Source organism: Fistularia commersonii, chromosome 32 (genome assembly GCF_037954325.1).
Source record: "Fistularia commersonii isolate RoL2024-O1a breed Wild chromosome 32, RoL_Fcom_v1.0, whole genome shotgun sequence".
NCBI lineage: Eukaryota > Metazoa > Chordata > Actinopteri > Syngnathiformes > Fistulariidae > Fistularia > Fistularia commersonii.
The window spans coordinates 8,143,463-8,157,500 of NC_141315.1; the positions used below are offsets into that span (position 1 = coordinate 8,143,463).

At 47.1% G+C, this 14,038-nt stretch overlaps 1 protein-coding gene across 1 annotated transcript in view; it reads right to left on the reverse strand.

Annotated features, from left to right (window-relative positions):
* Positions 1–2,638: 2,638 nt before the first annotated feature.
* The window catches only part of LOC147215330 (heparan sulfate glucosamine 3-O-sulfotransferase 3B1-like), an 18,156-nt gene continuing 6,756 nt past the window's right edge, over positions 2,639–14,038 (reverse strand). Inside the window, exon 2 of the mRNA XM_086139741.1 lies at positions 2,639–4,294. Within this exon, the coding sequence (XP_085995867.1) occupies positions 3,676–4,294 (619 nt within the window). The 3' untranslated portion in view covers positions 2,639–3,675. The remainder of the gene's footprint in view (positions 4,295–14,038) is intronic.

A 14,038-nucleotide genomic window follows, 5' to 3' on the forward strand; every position in this document is an offset into this window, starting at 1 on the left:
TTGGATAGATGTCACACTCCATTTTGACAGGAAGGCCTCGAATTTCAAACTTTGGCTAAAATGTTTTATTACGCTAAGATGCTAACCGGCTGCAACTGCTTGGCAGGATTTAGTACATCTACCAGGCTGCATTTAGGGCTTGAAGACAAAGCTGGGGAAATCACATAAGTCCACATCGGCTGACAAGCAGCGACACGGGGCTAATCTGGCTCACGTTGACCAACGTGCACTTCTGCTCCAGTGTACTTCCAGTTCCACATTCTGTTCGGTTCATCGACAGCGTGATTGCTTGAGACCAACAAAAATAGCGCTGATCCGTCCCGGTGTCTGGAGGTACTCCGCCAATGCCGGGGCCACCCACAACGGCGCTACCAACCTATTGCTAAGCTACTCCCTCATCTGTGACAATTCTGGCGGACGAAGGCATGAATGGTTGAGTGGGAGGTTGCCGAAGTCCTAAAGACAGCAGTTTCAGGGCCACAATCTTATAATTGCATTTCCAGAAGCCTGTACTTGTGGTCCGCTTTGTAAAAAGTCAAACAAAAAAGAATGTTATTGTGTTATCCACTCACATTGTTGTCGGGACAAATCAGGATACCTTCCAAAACTTTGCTGATGAGTTTGGTTGCCCAACCCGAACTCAAGTCAGACAAGCACTTCTGAAAACAACCAACCGCCAAAGACGCTACCTTTGCGGTGAGCTATTGCAGGAGCCAACCCCCCCCCCCCCCCCCCCCCCAAAAAAAACAGCTTGCTAGCTAGAATGCGGTCGAAAGGCTTTTGGCATTGCCACTTCTGTCTGTGACCGGACGGCCCAGTGAGAGACATTCTCGTTTTTCCGGTCTTGTTCGCTGTTTTTCTAAAAAGTTCGGTGTGGGGGGGGGGGGGGAAAGGAATGCGGTAACCAAATCTCGCTCTAGTTCCGAGCGTTGCTGGATGCGTCGCACAGCCGCACCCCTGAGCTCGCGGCCTTGCGGCTCCTTGTCCGGTCCTGATTCACGTGGACGGGAGTCGTCGTCGTGACAGCGCGGAGTCCGGATTGAGCTGCCGAATCAATCTTGCACAGTCTTTGGAGCTCCCGTTCTCCGTCCGGCCGGTCGCACCGAACCCCCCAAAGCGCACCTCACATCTGGATTCACTGAATCACCCACGGCAACAATGACATGATGACATGATTCACGACGGGCTCGGGCGCAGGATCCTTCTTTTCAACGCGGTGGCGCTTTCGGACCGCGTTCCAGAACCTGTAATTCAAGAAATACACTTTCAGAGCCTTTTAGATTCCAGCTTAGAAGAGGATTCCTTTCCAGAGGCTACATATTTAAATTAGAAAGAACATGCACGACAACGGGGGTTTGGTAAAATATATACTTATTTATTTCTTCATACAAAGAAATATTATCAATGTTCAGTATTTAATCGTCTAGAAACACCTGATCCTTTTTTGCACTTGCATTGTGTAAAAATTAATTCCCTTGACGGACTTACCACAAAATACTCCATTTACATGATTCTTTCGGTCGTCTTTGTACACACAGATCCGCTAGTCTAGAGATACATAGGTGTGTGTGTGGGTGAGACGAATGCTTCTGACATGTATGGTTCCCGCGAGGACGGGCTGAATAAAACTCAACCGTGATCGCCGCGGTAACGTGAATGTAATATTTCCGTCGTCAGGTGGACGCGCCTGACCCGAATTTCGGATGTCGGGGGTTGAGAATGTGACCGGTTGAGACCGAGAGACGGTCATAAATGCTTTCACGCTGAAAAGATTGCACTGAAGACAGAAGGGCGTTTGCAAACAAATAGAGAATTGGCGTTCGTGCTACCGATCCGTAGCACATCCGTAGCTAACCGCAGTGGATCCATAAAGAGGCATGACATCATCGAAAACCAAAAAAAGGGAAATATACTTTTAGAAACGAGTGACGATCAGTCGTAGAATTTGAGGAAGTCTCGTGGACGGGTGACTCACGTACATTCAGTCTGGGCCCTCCATCCGCCTCCGTAATCCTGCATTTTGTCCAACCGCGTCGAACGTTAGCCGTAGCGTTAGCCGATTCGTATCGGGATGCTAACCGCGCACGTGCTCGCTCTTGCATATCGAGAATTCAAGTACAAAGATGAGGAGAGAAATAAAAGCAATGCAGGAGGCTGAGATAGCGGCTCAAGCTAACGTGTTTTTTTTTTCTTTTTGGCAAAAAAAGGTTGACCCTTGTCACTAAGAGATGTGAGGATGACGGGGGGGTAAATAAAGAATATATATATACACTGCTCAAAAAAATAAAGAAAACACTTAAATGACACGATGTAAGTGTCGATCACACTTACACGAAATCAAACTGTCCACTTGGGAAGCAACACTGATTCATTTTGACTTGTTTTAAGGACATTACATCAGCCTGGAGTGTATTTTTCCACTTTCATTTGGAGTGTGACTCAAAATCCAGACCTCCGTGGGTGAATAAATTTGATTTCCATTGATAATTTTTGTGTGATTTTGTTGTCGGCTCATCCAACTACGTAAAGAACACAGAATTTCATAAGAATATTTCATTCGGTCAGATCTAGGATGTGTTCCCTTTATTTTTTGGAGCAGTGTATATTTATATACAAGTCATAGACAATGGCACATGAGGTTTTTTTTTTTTTTTTCTGATGACATGAGAGGTGAGATGGTGAAACCCCGCCGGACGTTTGTTACCGGGTTCTGCGACGCGGCTTCCCCCTTTTGAGGAAACTCCATTTTACCCAAACCGAGCCCAAGCTAAGCCTCGCTGCTAACCCTCCCGGCGCCGCTGTCTGCAACAAATCAAGTGCCTTTCAGGGAAATTTGATTGGGACTTTGCGTGACCTTTGAACCCAGAGGACAGGGGGGGGGGGCTCCGAGTCGGCACCGCTTCTAATGGGAGTTAGAGAGCCGAGGGGGGCGATCGATCGGCCGGTTACCCCCCGCCCGATTAGCATAATGTTAACATGGGCTCTTAGGTGGCCCCGAGATAGGATTTGAGGTTTGATGGATGGGCGGTTCATTAGAGCGGGCAGCAGGAGCATCCCGGGATGAAAGGGCAGCTGAATACTTTAAGCGTGAGTGACACAATGAGGATCAATTAGACCTATTGATCCACCTGTTATTGAGTGGGAAGGAGCGTGAGCTTTGCATCGGAGGGGTCGCGATTCCGGCAAGGAAACCGATGGCGAAAAAAAAGGCGGATCGGAGGGCCAAGTTGCCATGCGTGAATGACGATAGCGCGTCGATAGGTGTCCTCCACACTCCGTACCCGTAATACGGTGCCTTTTTTTAATTTTATATTTTTAATTTTTTTCTCTCTCCAATGGGGCACCACCTCCACCCGTACCTCTCCGTCAGTGTTCGCCGCGACCTGAAGCACCAGGACGAGAACGAAAACCAGGAATGTTAAGAGACACGTGGGCCGGATGTTATGTACAAATATGGTTAGGCAGCTTAGTGAATTAATTGCTTAGAAATAAAAATAAATTATTATAAAATAGATTTCTGTACATTTTACACATATATATATATATATATATATATATATGGATATATATATATACCGATATCTCCAGATCTTAGTGTTGAAATACAGACAAAAAAAAATATCTTTTCAGATAATAAAAAAAAAATAAAATAAAAAAAGTCCTCCGTTATTCACATCAATCCCAACCAAAGTTTTGTCCCGTCATCTGGTAGAACTTCATGTTGAAGGGGCGGTAGAAGTCCCGTAGCCTCTGCACCACCTCCGGGTGGATGTTGGGGTGGGTCCGCCCTTTGGTTTTGCCCAGGCAGTGGGGTTTGCTGCTCCCCTCGCCCTTCTTCAGGCAGGGGAAGCCCTTCGTCTGGTTAAAATAAAAGTGTTTGTCCGTTATGATCCTCTTCAGGCCCAGGAAGTCCTGCACGCGTCCCAGCTCCACGGCCGGGTTTCTGATCAGCTGCTCGCCGCTCACGAACAGGATCTGGTCCATGGGGAAGTACTGCAGCCAGTTCTCCAGGTGCTTGGCGTAGATGCCGATCTGGATGGCGCCCCACGACGTGTCGATGAGCCCCGTAGTCCTGTTTTTGAAGGTCAGGCTCTCGAAGGAAGGGATGTCGGGCTTCTTGGACAGAGTCTGCGCGTAGTCCGAGATGCACCGGGTGACGGGGTCCCGCACCACCACGATAACCTTGGTGTCCGGGGACATGGCGGCGATTCGTGCCGGAACCTCTTTGGTCACAAAGTAGCTGGGGGTTTTCTCCATGGTGATCTGGCCCTCCAGGGACTTGGGCATCAGCTCCCTGGGAAAAAAAAAAAAAAAAAAAAGATAGAACGAAAGAGGAGGGAAAAGGGTTAGGAGAAGGTTGAGGTGGAGCCAGTTCTTGTGTAATGTAATCAAGCTGATGGAGCGGACTGGGTTCTGTAATCAATGACTCACTGAGCCTACTTAGCCTTATTACAGAGCTCAAAAACCTATTAGTGCAGGCAGCTCTCCAACATCAACATACTCCCTCGCAGGAGATCTCAGGTCTGACAGAAAACCCAATCAAAGCCCCCGGACGCATTTCCTGGAAATCTAAACACGAGCGATGATGTGCGCTAACCATGCCGGAGAGGAGAGGGCGCTTGCGACTCCGTCCAAAGTTACGCAGCTCCGGTCCGGGTCGAAAGTGCGACCGACGGAGCCGCGTTCGCTGTCAACGCCGAACGATTCCCGCTCGAAAAAAACAAATTTATCGACTTCTATTTTTGCAGTCCCTACTAAGCAATTTGCTTTTATTAACCGTCAACCGCTGGCTTATTTTTGAAAGATTTATGGCGTCGGGCTGTTCCATATGGACCATGTCATACTATTGGATTTAAATGGTTTTTAATACATCTTGGTTTCATGGCAATAACTGTGATATATTTCTGAAAGAAGTGAGTTTTCCTGCACAGGTTGAGGTTCAAAATCAATATTACTGCCTTGACGTTCACCGCTTTTGCATAGAAAAGCTCAAAGAATTTTGCTCTAAGGACTTTCCGGCATGAATTCGGTTCCAGGAACGAGCCTCATACAGGGGGAACTCTTTAGCTTGGACCTTTCACCTCTCATCTGAGAGGCTTCTTCAGTTCTGAGCTGGATTTCAAAATTCAAGACAAGACGACCTTGATCTGGACGACTGAGAACCTCCACGGACAATTTAGCTTAGCATTAGCTTAGCAAGGGACAACAGTAGGTGCCGATGCAAACCGCTGCGAAGAGGATGAAGACGACACGGACAACTTTGAAAGCGAAGAGCTCGGACCTTTTCGTCAACTGACCGGGGAAATTTTCAAAAATGGCGTTCCGCAGTCTGTAACAAGTAGCTGGTGACGTGCGTGTCTTATGAGTTCCACCAATCACCTTCATCGGGTGAGTTCCAAGGGAACAATAACAACAGTAGGAGCTGAAATGGTTCATGTCAATAAATCGGAATCCGCCCTTCCAAACACATTTGCCGTTTTCGGTCGGAGCGGTTCCGAGAAGTCTCCAACTCGATTTTGGTTCTAGGAAGTAGCCTCCTTTCAGCTTTCCCACAGGCAGGCTTCCCTTAACCCCCGCGCTCAAAAATAAAAAAGCTCGGACTTCTTCATCGGCCCATTTCTCCATGCTCTAGTCCAGTGGTTGTTAACCTGGGTTCGATCGAACCCCGGGGGTTCGGTGGGTCAGTCTCAGGGGTTCGGCGGAGGTCAAGACACACATTGGTGATGACATCACCGGCTGCAGGTGATCACGCTACATCGCTCGGCCTATCCGTGCTGCAGGGATTTTGGCGCGCTCAGTTGTAGTAACTTGTGACTGTCGTGATGGTACGTCATGTGATTTCTTTCTTAATATTTTAATCCCTTCATACTAATTATGTCGGGCAAAAAAAGAAAGCGGTCGGAAGAATACGTACAATACGGATTCACATGTATGACGGAACGCGATCGGAATCGATGTCCTAACTGCATGATTTGCAAAGACAAGATGAGCAATTCTAGTCCAGCACCGGCAAAACTAAGGGAAGGCTTCCTTCAGCCGCATGGAGATGGGAACTACAAGAACGTAGCGCTTGCTGGATTCAAGGTGAAGGGAGCCAGATTCCATGAAAAGGCTACTCCGCCTGTTCTTTGTACCCATCGACGAAACGATCCTCGATCCAATAAAGAAGGGTTCGGTGAATGCGCATGTAAAACAGGTGGGGTTCAGTACCTCCAACAAGGTTAAGAACCACCGCTCTAGTCCACTGTGGCGCCAAGAAAACAGCTGATCAGGGATAGTTTTTAAAAATGGCGTCCTGGTAATGCACCAATCACTGACATCACGCGAGTGGCTCCGGGGACTGAGGTCCCCTGCGGTCCAAAGCACCAAGAAGTGGCCTAGTTCCTGAAGGAACTGCAAAAAGTTCCTGCAGTGCCAAAAGGACTAGTTTCAGCAGTTCAGCTGCTGCGTCAGCACAGGTGGAGGCTTCCGGAATCGTCCCTTGGACCTGCTCTTTCACGCCTGACAAGCGGATATAAATATCAGTCGCGCGTCAACCCAAACAAAGATCACACCCAAAGTATGTCATTAAACATGTCTCACCACCTCAGGCGCCGCCGTGCCACACGGCGCCGCTCCAAGGGAGGGGATCTGTTTTGTTTTCGGACTAGGTCGGGGTTTTTTTTCCCTTGTTTCGGGGGGTTGAGGGCTGGCTGATGGGCTTTACGCAGATACGTTACATGCAAACGTATAATCAAGAGCTACTGCTTTGAGAGGGGGAAAGCGAGTGTGCTAGGCTCTGCTCTCGCAGCATTAAGTTCGAGAAACCGACGGCCAACCGCAGCGTCTAGATTATGGTGGAGGCGATAAGAGCGGTTTGACTGACATCAGGACCGGGATCGCCTTACCCTCCCCCTCCAGGACCCGGCACCAGGAAGGAAACTAGCGCCCGTACTATGAGATTTAATAGCATGGTTGGTATTAGCGCTGGAAACTGCTAGCGTGGTTCGGTACAAGATGAATGGGTGCCAGAAAAAAAACGCATAGCAGAGGTCAACGGTCATCTGCTTGAACACGCGTCCAGATAAGATTGCAGGTTGCGCGGCGGAGCCTCGCTTTTGTAGCGTCCCCCAACACGCCATTGAGCGGGTGTCGCCATTGTCCCCGATCCCGCCGGAACGCGGTGTAATCCTTCGTAGCGCTCGTGTTCTGAGAGGTTAAAAAACATCGGATTTATGGTCAATAATCACGGGAACGCAGTTCGGAGAATCGGACAAAAAGGCCAAGATGACGTCAGGTAAGTTAAAACAATAAGCCCGATGGAAACAGCGCTGGCAGATTTGTGTGATCCGAGCGCAGCGCGAGTGATGTAATTATGATGATATCTCCGCGATTGCTGACACATCGGAGGGGTGAATGAAGCGGACCACATGGTCGGGGAAGGGGGGGGGGGGGGGTTGCCGTTTCCAAAAGCTCATTAGCCGATTGAAATCAAAACAGATACACATCGCTGTTCCACGCGTGAAGCATGACGGATCTTTTCCACCGGCGAGCAGTTTTTTTTTTTTTTTGGATACATAAATGCAGCATCAGAAGGCGAGTCCCTTCCGGAGGAAGTCAAGTGCCTGAACCACAAAATAAAACAAAATAAAATAAACACGCTTGATTTAAAAAAGCACGCCATTCGTCATTCTTCCAGCGCACAGCGGCCGTCGGCTTTTCTTTTTTTTTTTTTTTTCCCCCTCATTGCTCCTTGTGCTAACATACAAAAAGTGTCCGCCGCCAACACAGAAGAGGCAAACGGCTTCCCAAATCTAATCCGATTTCAGCATAACAATGCGGCACAGAAATAGGGAGGTGGGGTTGGAGGGGGGTTACAATGTGCATAGTGATAGATTATGCTGATCCAAGCTCACAGAATCCATTAGGAAAAAAAAAAAAAAAAAAAAATCAAGAGTTGGGGGTTGCAGGGGCATAAAACAAGAAGGGGGCGGCGAGGAAACCCTTGAAAGCGCCAAATCCGCGAAAAGAGGCCCCACTTTGATTTGAAAAAAAAAAAAATCTTCACCTCTGACTCGGCCTGCTCTTGGTGCCAAAAGTGTTGGGGGGGAACAAAAAAAAAAAAAAAAAAAAAAAAAAAAAGAAAGAGGATCCTGGATGGATTGTTCAACGGGTCAAGCGGTTCTCGGAGAAAAACAATGGCCATTATGCCTTTTTTTTTTTTTTTTTTTTTTGATTTATGAGGTGACGCGGTTAAAAGATCCCGTCAGCAAACAGCCAATTCGGACACACAGGACACTTCTATCTTCGTCCTCGCTTGTTTCTTTGAAAGTGGGCCATTGTCGTCCGGCGGGCGGAGGGGCGGAGGGGTGAGCGGGGCAGCGGTCAGGGCAAAGGGGCGGGGAGGGGTTGGATGGATGGATGGATGGAAGGATGGAAGGAGGGTGGAAGGGCAGAGTGGGCTGAGTGGACCTCCTTCTCAGCCTGGAGTGAGGGAAGCCTTTTGGAGGGCGCTTGAGTGGAACGTGTGCCGAAATTGCCTCGCAAACATTTACGCCCCCTTTCCCCGTCTTGGGATGGCGGCTCAAATGGATCCCACGACAAGGGCGGTAAAGAAAAAAAAAAAAAAAAAATCACGCCGGCACGACCAGATGCAATTTTTTGAACTCCCATTTCCTGCCGCACCTTTGCCCGGGTGGCAGATGTAAGACAGGAAGCAGAAACCCTGGTCACATGACCGCATCGAGCACAAGAGGCCACCGAGGCCTGTTTTTAAAAAGACACCCACCCACCCCACACACACACACACACACACACACACACACACAGGCAACCCATCCGCCCCGGAGATAAACGGCAGGCAGGAAGAGGGTTATTTCTGCCTGATACTCCCGTCGTCCCCCTCTGTCACTTTTGATTTGATGATAACAGGCTGCTGGCGCCTCCGTCCGCCCCCGAAGAAATGACCGCTTCAAGACAAAAGGCGGAAAAAAAATAAAAAGCCATTCGACGCGCGGGTCGATTTCTCTGTTTGATACCGAACGGCTCTGAGTGGTCTGAAAATGTCCGGGTGCTGAAAAGGATTTGAATCTCAAATGAGGGCTTGTTTCATTTGACTGCGGACGAGGCGGCCGGCGCTTTGTGTCGGAGGGATGTAACTTTACCCTCCCAGGACATTCGAGGCCGCGGCGTCGTCCGCCCTGCAGCCCCGGAGACCAAGTTATCGGGGAGGGAAATGACCCGAGAGGCGACGCCATTGGGAAGGTTAATTCTTGTCAAGATCTTCATGTCGTGGCAACCGGACTTTATTTTCTTTACTTTTCACCCCTCATATAACTTCAATAAAAGTGAAGAAATCTTCTCCCCTGGTCTACGTGGACGACCTCCTTCACTGAAGACCATCAACTGCCCAGATGTGGGAATTGTTGAATCTCCACATCACGTGAATGAGAGAGTGAATAGGATAAAATAAACTTTATTGATCCCCATAGGGGAAATTCTTTAGTCACAGCAGCGTAACAGCTATAGTGTCAAATATGAATAGAGACAATGGCTTCTATATGAAGTGTGACAGACAGTGAATGGTTGTATGTCTCGATATAACAGGTGAATGAGTGGCTGCATGTCTTTATATGGAAATGTGAATGGCTGCATGTCACTATATCATAGGTGAATGAGGGAGTGAATGGTTGCGTGTAACAGTATAATAGGTGAATGAGGGAGTGAATGGTTGCGCGTGACAATATAATAGGTGAATGAGGGAGTGGATGGTTGATTGTCACAATATCATAGGTGAATGTGGGAGTGAATGGTTGTATGTCACAATAGGTGAATGAGGGAGTGAATGGTTGCATGCCACAATATAATAGGTGAATGAGGGAGTGAATGGTTGCGTGTGACAATAGGTGAATGGGGGAGTGGATGGTTGATTGTCACAATATCATAGGTGAATGAGGGAGGGAATGGTTGTACGTCTTGATGACATGTGAATGAGTGAATGGTTGTATCCAGACTGATCCCACCTCGATACCCCACAGGACGCCATGGGCAATCATTCCTTCCGGCAGCCATCAGGCTGTATAACTCCTCTCTCTCAGTGTCAGACACTCAGAGTGTCTTCTTTGCAATAAATGTTTTACTGTACAACAACCCCTACTTTTACTCAAAACGATTGCATGCAATCATATACATGTACTTGTAAATACACAGTTACATATATTTTTATATATTCTTACACACCTTTAATTTTATTTTTGTCTATTTCTTTTGATCTTTACTGCTCTTTTTATTTTATTCTTATTAGTCATTTTTCCATATCTCTATACAAGGTGTGAATGGTTGTTTTTCCCCCTACGTTGGCTTGTGAACCCTGCCTCCCTTCCAGTGACAGCTGGGACGGGCTGCGGCGGGACCGTTCACGAATTAATGAAATAATTGGAAATCAGGAAACCCCGAAAATATCGTCCATCCACGGCGCCTGGGAGCGTCGCAACCCCCCCCTCCCAAATCGATCCACGACTCCCTCGACCCCTTGGCCACCGGGTCTTGAAGTCCAAAAGGCGAAGCGACATTTCTCAAGCGGGAGGAAATGAGGGGGAAAGCGTTGAAAGACGGTCTTTCTTCTGGTCGGAGGGAGCGGAGGGGGTTCGCACTCACCCTCTCACCCGAGAACCCTCGCAGGAGACGAACGTGGAGGATCTGAAGACAAAGACGCTGTTTTATTCCACGTCGGACGATACGGATCTCCGGCGACATGCCGCTGATCCCCGCGAGTTTGATCTTTTGAATGACAACCCCACACCCCGAAAAAAAAAAAATCCAAGCAATGCGAAGCAATTATTTCCAGAAGAACGTTTGAAACCGGACGCCAGTTAAAATCCCTTTCATGGAAAAAAAAAAAAAAAAAAAAATCTGTGGAAAGAATGAGGGATGGCAAAAAGTTGCGTGAATCCATCACTTCGGGGGAAACACTCAAATGAAATTGAGTTGGGGGGGGGGCGGGGGCGCTAGCACGCTATTGGACCACTCGAGCTACACGTTGATGCGACACACACACACACACACACACACACACGCGTGCAGCAGTGACGGACGATGAATATTTTCAAAGTAGTATTTAAAGCGGGTACAGAAGCCAGACATGCTGGAATACACCCGCCGCGGCAGCAGCCCGACATTAGCCGACCACAGGGGGTGGCTTTGGCTTGAAATTAAAAAGACGAATCGGAGGACGGTTTACGGCGAGGACGGACGGAGAGGGGACGTGGTGGTGGTGGGTGGTCGGGGGGGTCTCCGGTTGCGGTTCCAGAAGCTTCTCCTTGAAAAGGAACGTGCTCCAGGTGTTAGCGCGCCGCTACTTAAGGGCTGACAGTTCATTTCCTGGATGAGAAGATCCAGAGATCCTTTCCGAGTCTTCACATGCCGAGGAGGAGGAGGACGGCTGCTTGAAAAATTCCTGCAGAAGCAGCGAGGGTTTGGAAAAGTGTGCAGAAACCGTGGCGTCTGATTGGCCGGTCGGCTGCCTATTTTTTTATTTTTTTTCCGTAAAAACTACTCTGACGAGAAACGAAGAAGGAAAGTGAGGTGGGGCATTTACAGGCGATGATTTGGATCTTGTGAACCAGGAAGTGACCTCACCGCAGGGGTCAAAGGTCAAATGATGAGCCGCTGCATCCAAAACTGTAGAGAAACACCTCGATGGGTGTTTTCCCCCTCCCTTCCTGATAATAAAGGTCGCCGCCGCGGCGCTACGGCTACGTCACGGCAGCCTGGGAATCCGACGACCCCTCGTTTCAAGAAAAAACAGCGAACCCGACCGGAGCAACCCGTCCATCCATCATCCTTCACCCTCTGTGAGACTGGAACGCTCTTTCTTTTTTTTTTCTTCTTCTATTACACAGAGAAAGAGGGGAGTAAAGGGGGGGGGGGGGGGTCGCGGTTGCAGACCCTCCGAGCCAGTTTGAGGTTTCGTACCCGGCGCTCCATCTGGACGCAACATCAGACGCATGGAGAGAAGAATAAATAAATACAGAAATAACCGCCGTATAAAATGTCACAGATCCCCCACAACAGCACCAGGACCTCACCGCGCCCCCTCTTCCCCCCCCACCCCCACCCAGCTCGGCGCTGAAAACACAGAAGTACGGCGTTCCGGCCCGTCTTGCGGTCGCTCCGTCCCCGGCGGCGCTGAGCAGACGTGACAGGCACAAATTACACAATTCAATAAGTAGCCATCGCTTTTTCTCCGGGCTGAAAAATAAGGCTTGAAGGGTTTTCTGCTGTCCGTCTGGCTTGAACCGCCAATGAGGCGGCGGCGGTATGTGTGTGTGTGTGTTGGGGGGGCATTGGCCTGCGGCTGTAAGAAGTTGCCCGGAGTTAAGAGTGTTAGTAACCCTGCGGCGAGGCCGGGGAGCTCGCCATGGCGTCAAAATACGAGCCAGACTGACATTGGGCGAGAAGCAGGGCTCAACCCTTGAAGCAATAATATAAACATACAATCATGCATTCATTCTAGTTTTGGATAGAGACATAACATTCATTCATTCACAATGCATAGACGCATAATTCACTCATTCATTATTCATATAGAGATATAATTCATTCATTCATTACCATCACATAGATGCAAAATCATGCATTCATTCTAGTTTTGTATAAAGACACAGCATTCATTCATTCTCACTTGATAGACACTTAATTCACTCATTCATCATTCATATAGATATAATTCACTCATTCATCAAATAGATGTAAAATCATGCATTCATTCTAGTTTCATAGAGAGACATAACATTTATTCATTCGCACTTCATTGAGACACATAAATCACTCATTCACTAGTCATATAGAGATATAATTCACTTATCACATAGATGTAAAATCATGCATTCATTCTAGTTTCATATAGGCATAATTCATTCATTCATTCATTTACCCTTCATAGACACACATAATTCACTCATGCATTATTCATATTATTCAACACACAGAGACGTACAATCATGAATTCATTCTGGTATCATATAGGAGCATAACATTCATCCATTCACACTTATAGAAACATAATAATACACTCATTCATTCATATTTCATATCAAGGCACATAATTCATTCATTCATTCATTCACGTACTATATAGAGAGACACAATCATTCATTCTCATCACAGAGACGTACAATTATGGATTCATTCTATATAGAGACATAACATTAATTTATTCATTCACACTTCATACAAACACATAAATCACGCTTTCATTTTTATATAGATATAATTCATTCTCATCAAGTGGATTAAAAATTATGCATTCATTCTTGTTTCATATAGAGACACAACGTTCATTCATTCATTGGTTCATTTACCCTTCATAGAGACACATAATTCACTTATTCATTATTCATATTATTCATTGCATAGAGTCGTACAATCATGCATTCATTCTAGTATCATATGGGGACAGAACATTCATCCATTCACACAATAATTCACTCATTCATTCACATTTCATATCATGACATAATTCATTCATTCATTCACGTATCATATAGAGACACAATCATTCATTCTCATCACAGAGACGTACAATCATGCATATTTTCTTTAAAGAGACATAACATTCATTCTTTCACACAGAGACATAATAATTCACTTATTTATTCACATTTCATATCAAGACACAAAATTCATTCACTCACTCACTTATCATATAAACACACAATCATTCATTCTCATCAGAGACGTACAATCATGCATTCATTCTAGTATCATATATAGACATAACATTCATTCATTCATTCATGCTTCATATCAAGACACAATCATTCATTCAATCATTCATTCTCATCATGCATTCATTCTATAAAGAGACATAACATTCATTCATTCACACTTCATGTAGAGACGTGCAATCATTCACTGTCATCCTCTCATTATCGCCTCATACAGAGACATCACGCTTTCATTCAGACATCTGGACGGCTTCGTGTCTCCAGTGACCCTCCGGCATGTTTCTGGACCGAACGCAGACCCCCAACAGGAAGCGGCGCCTCCTCGTCGTGAG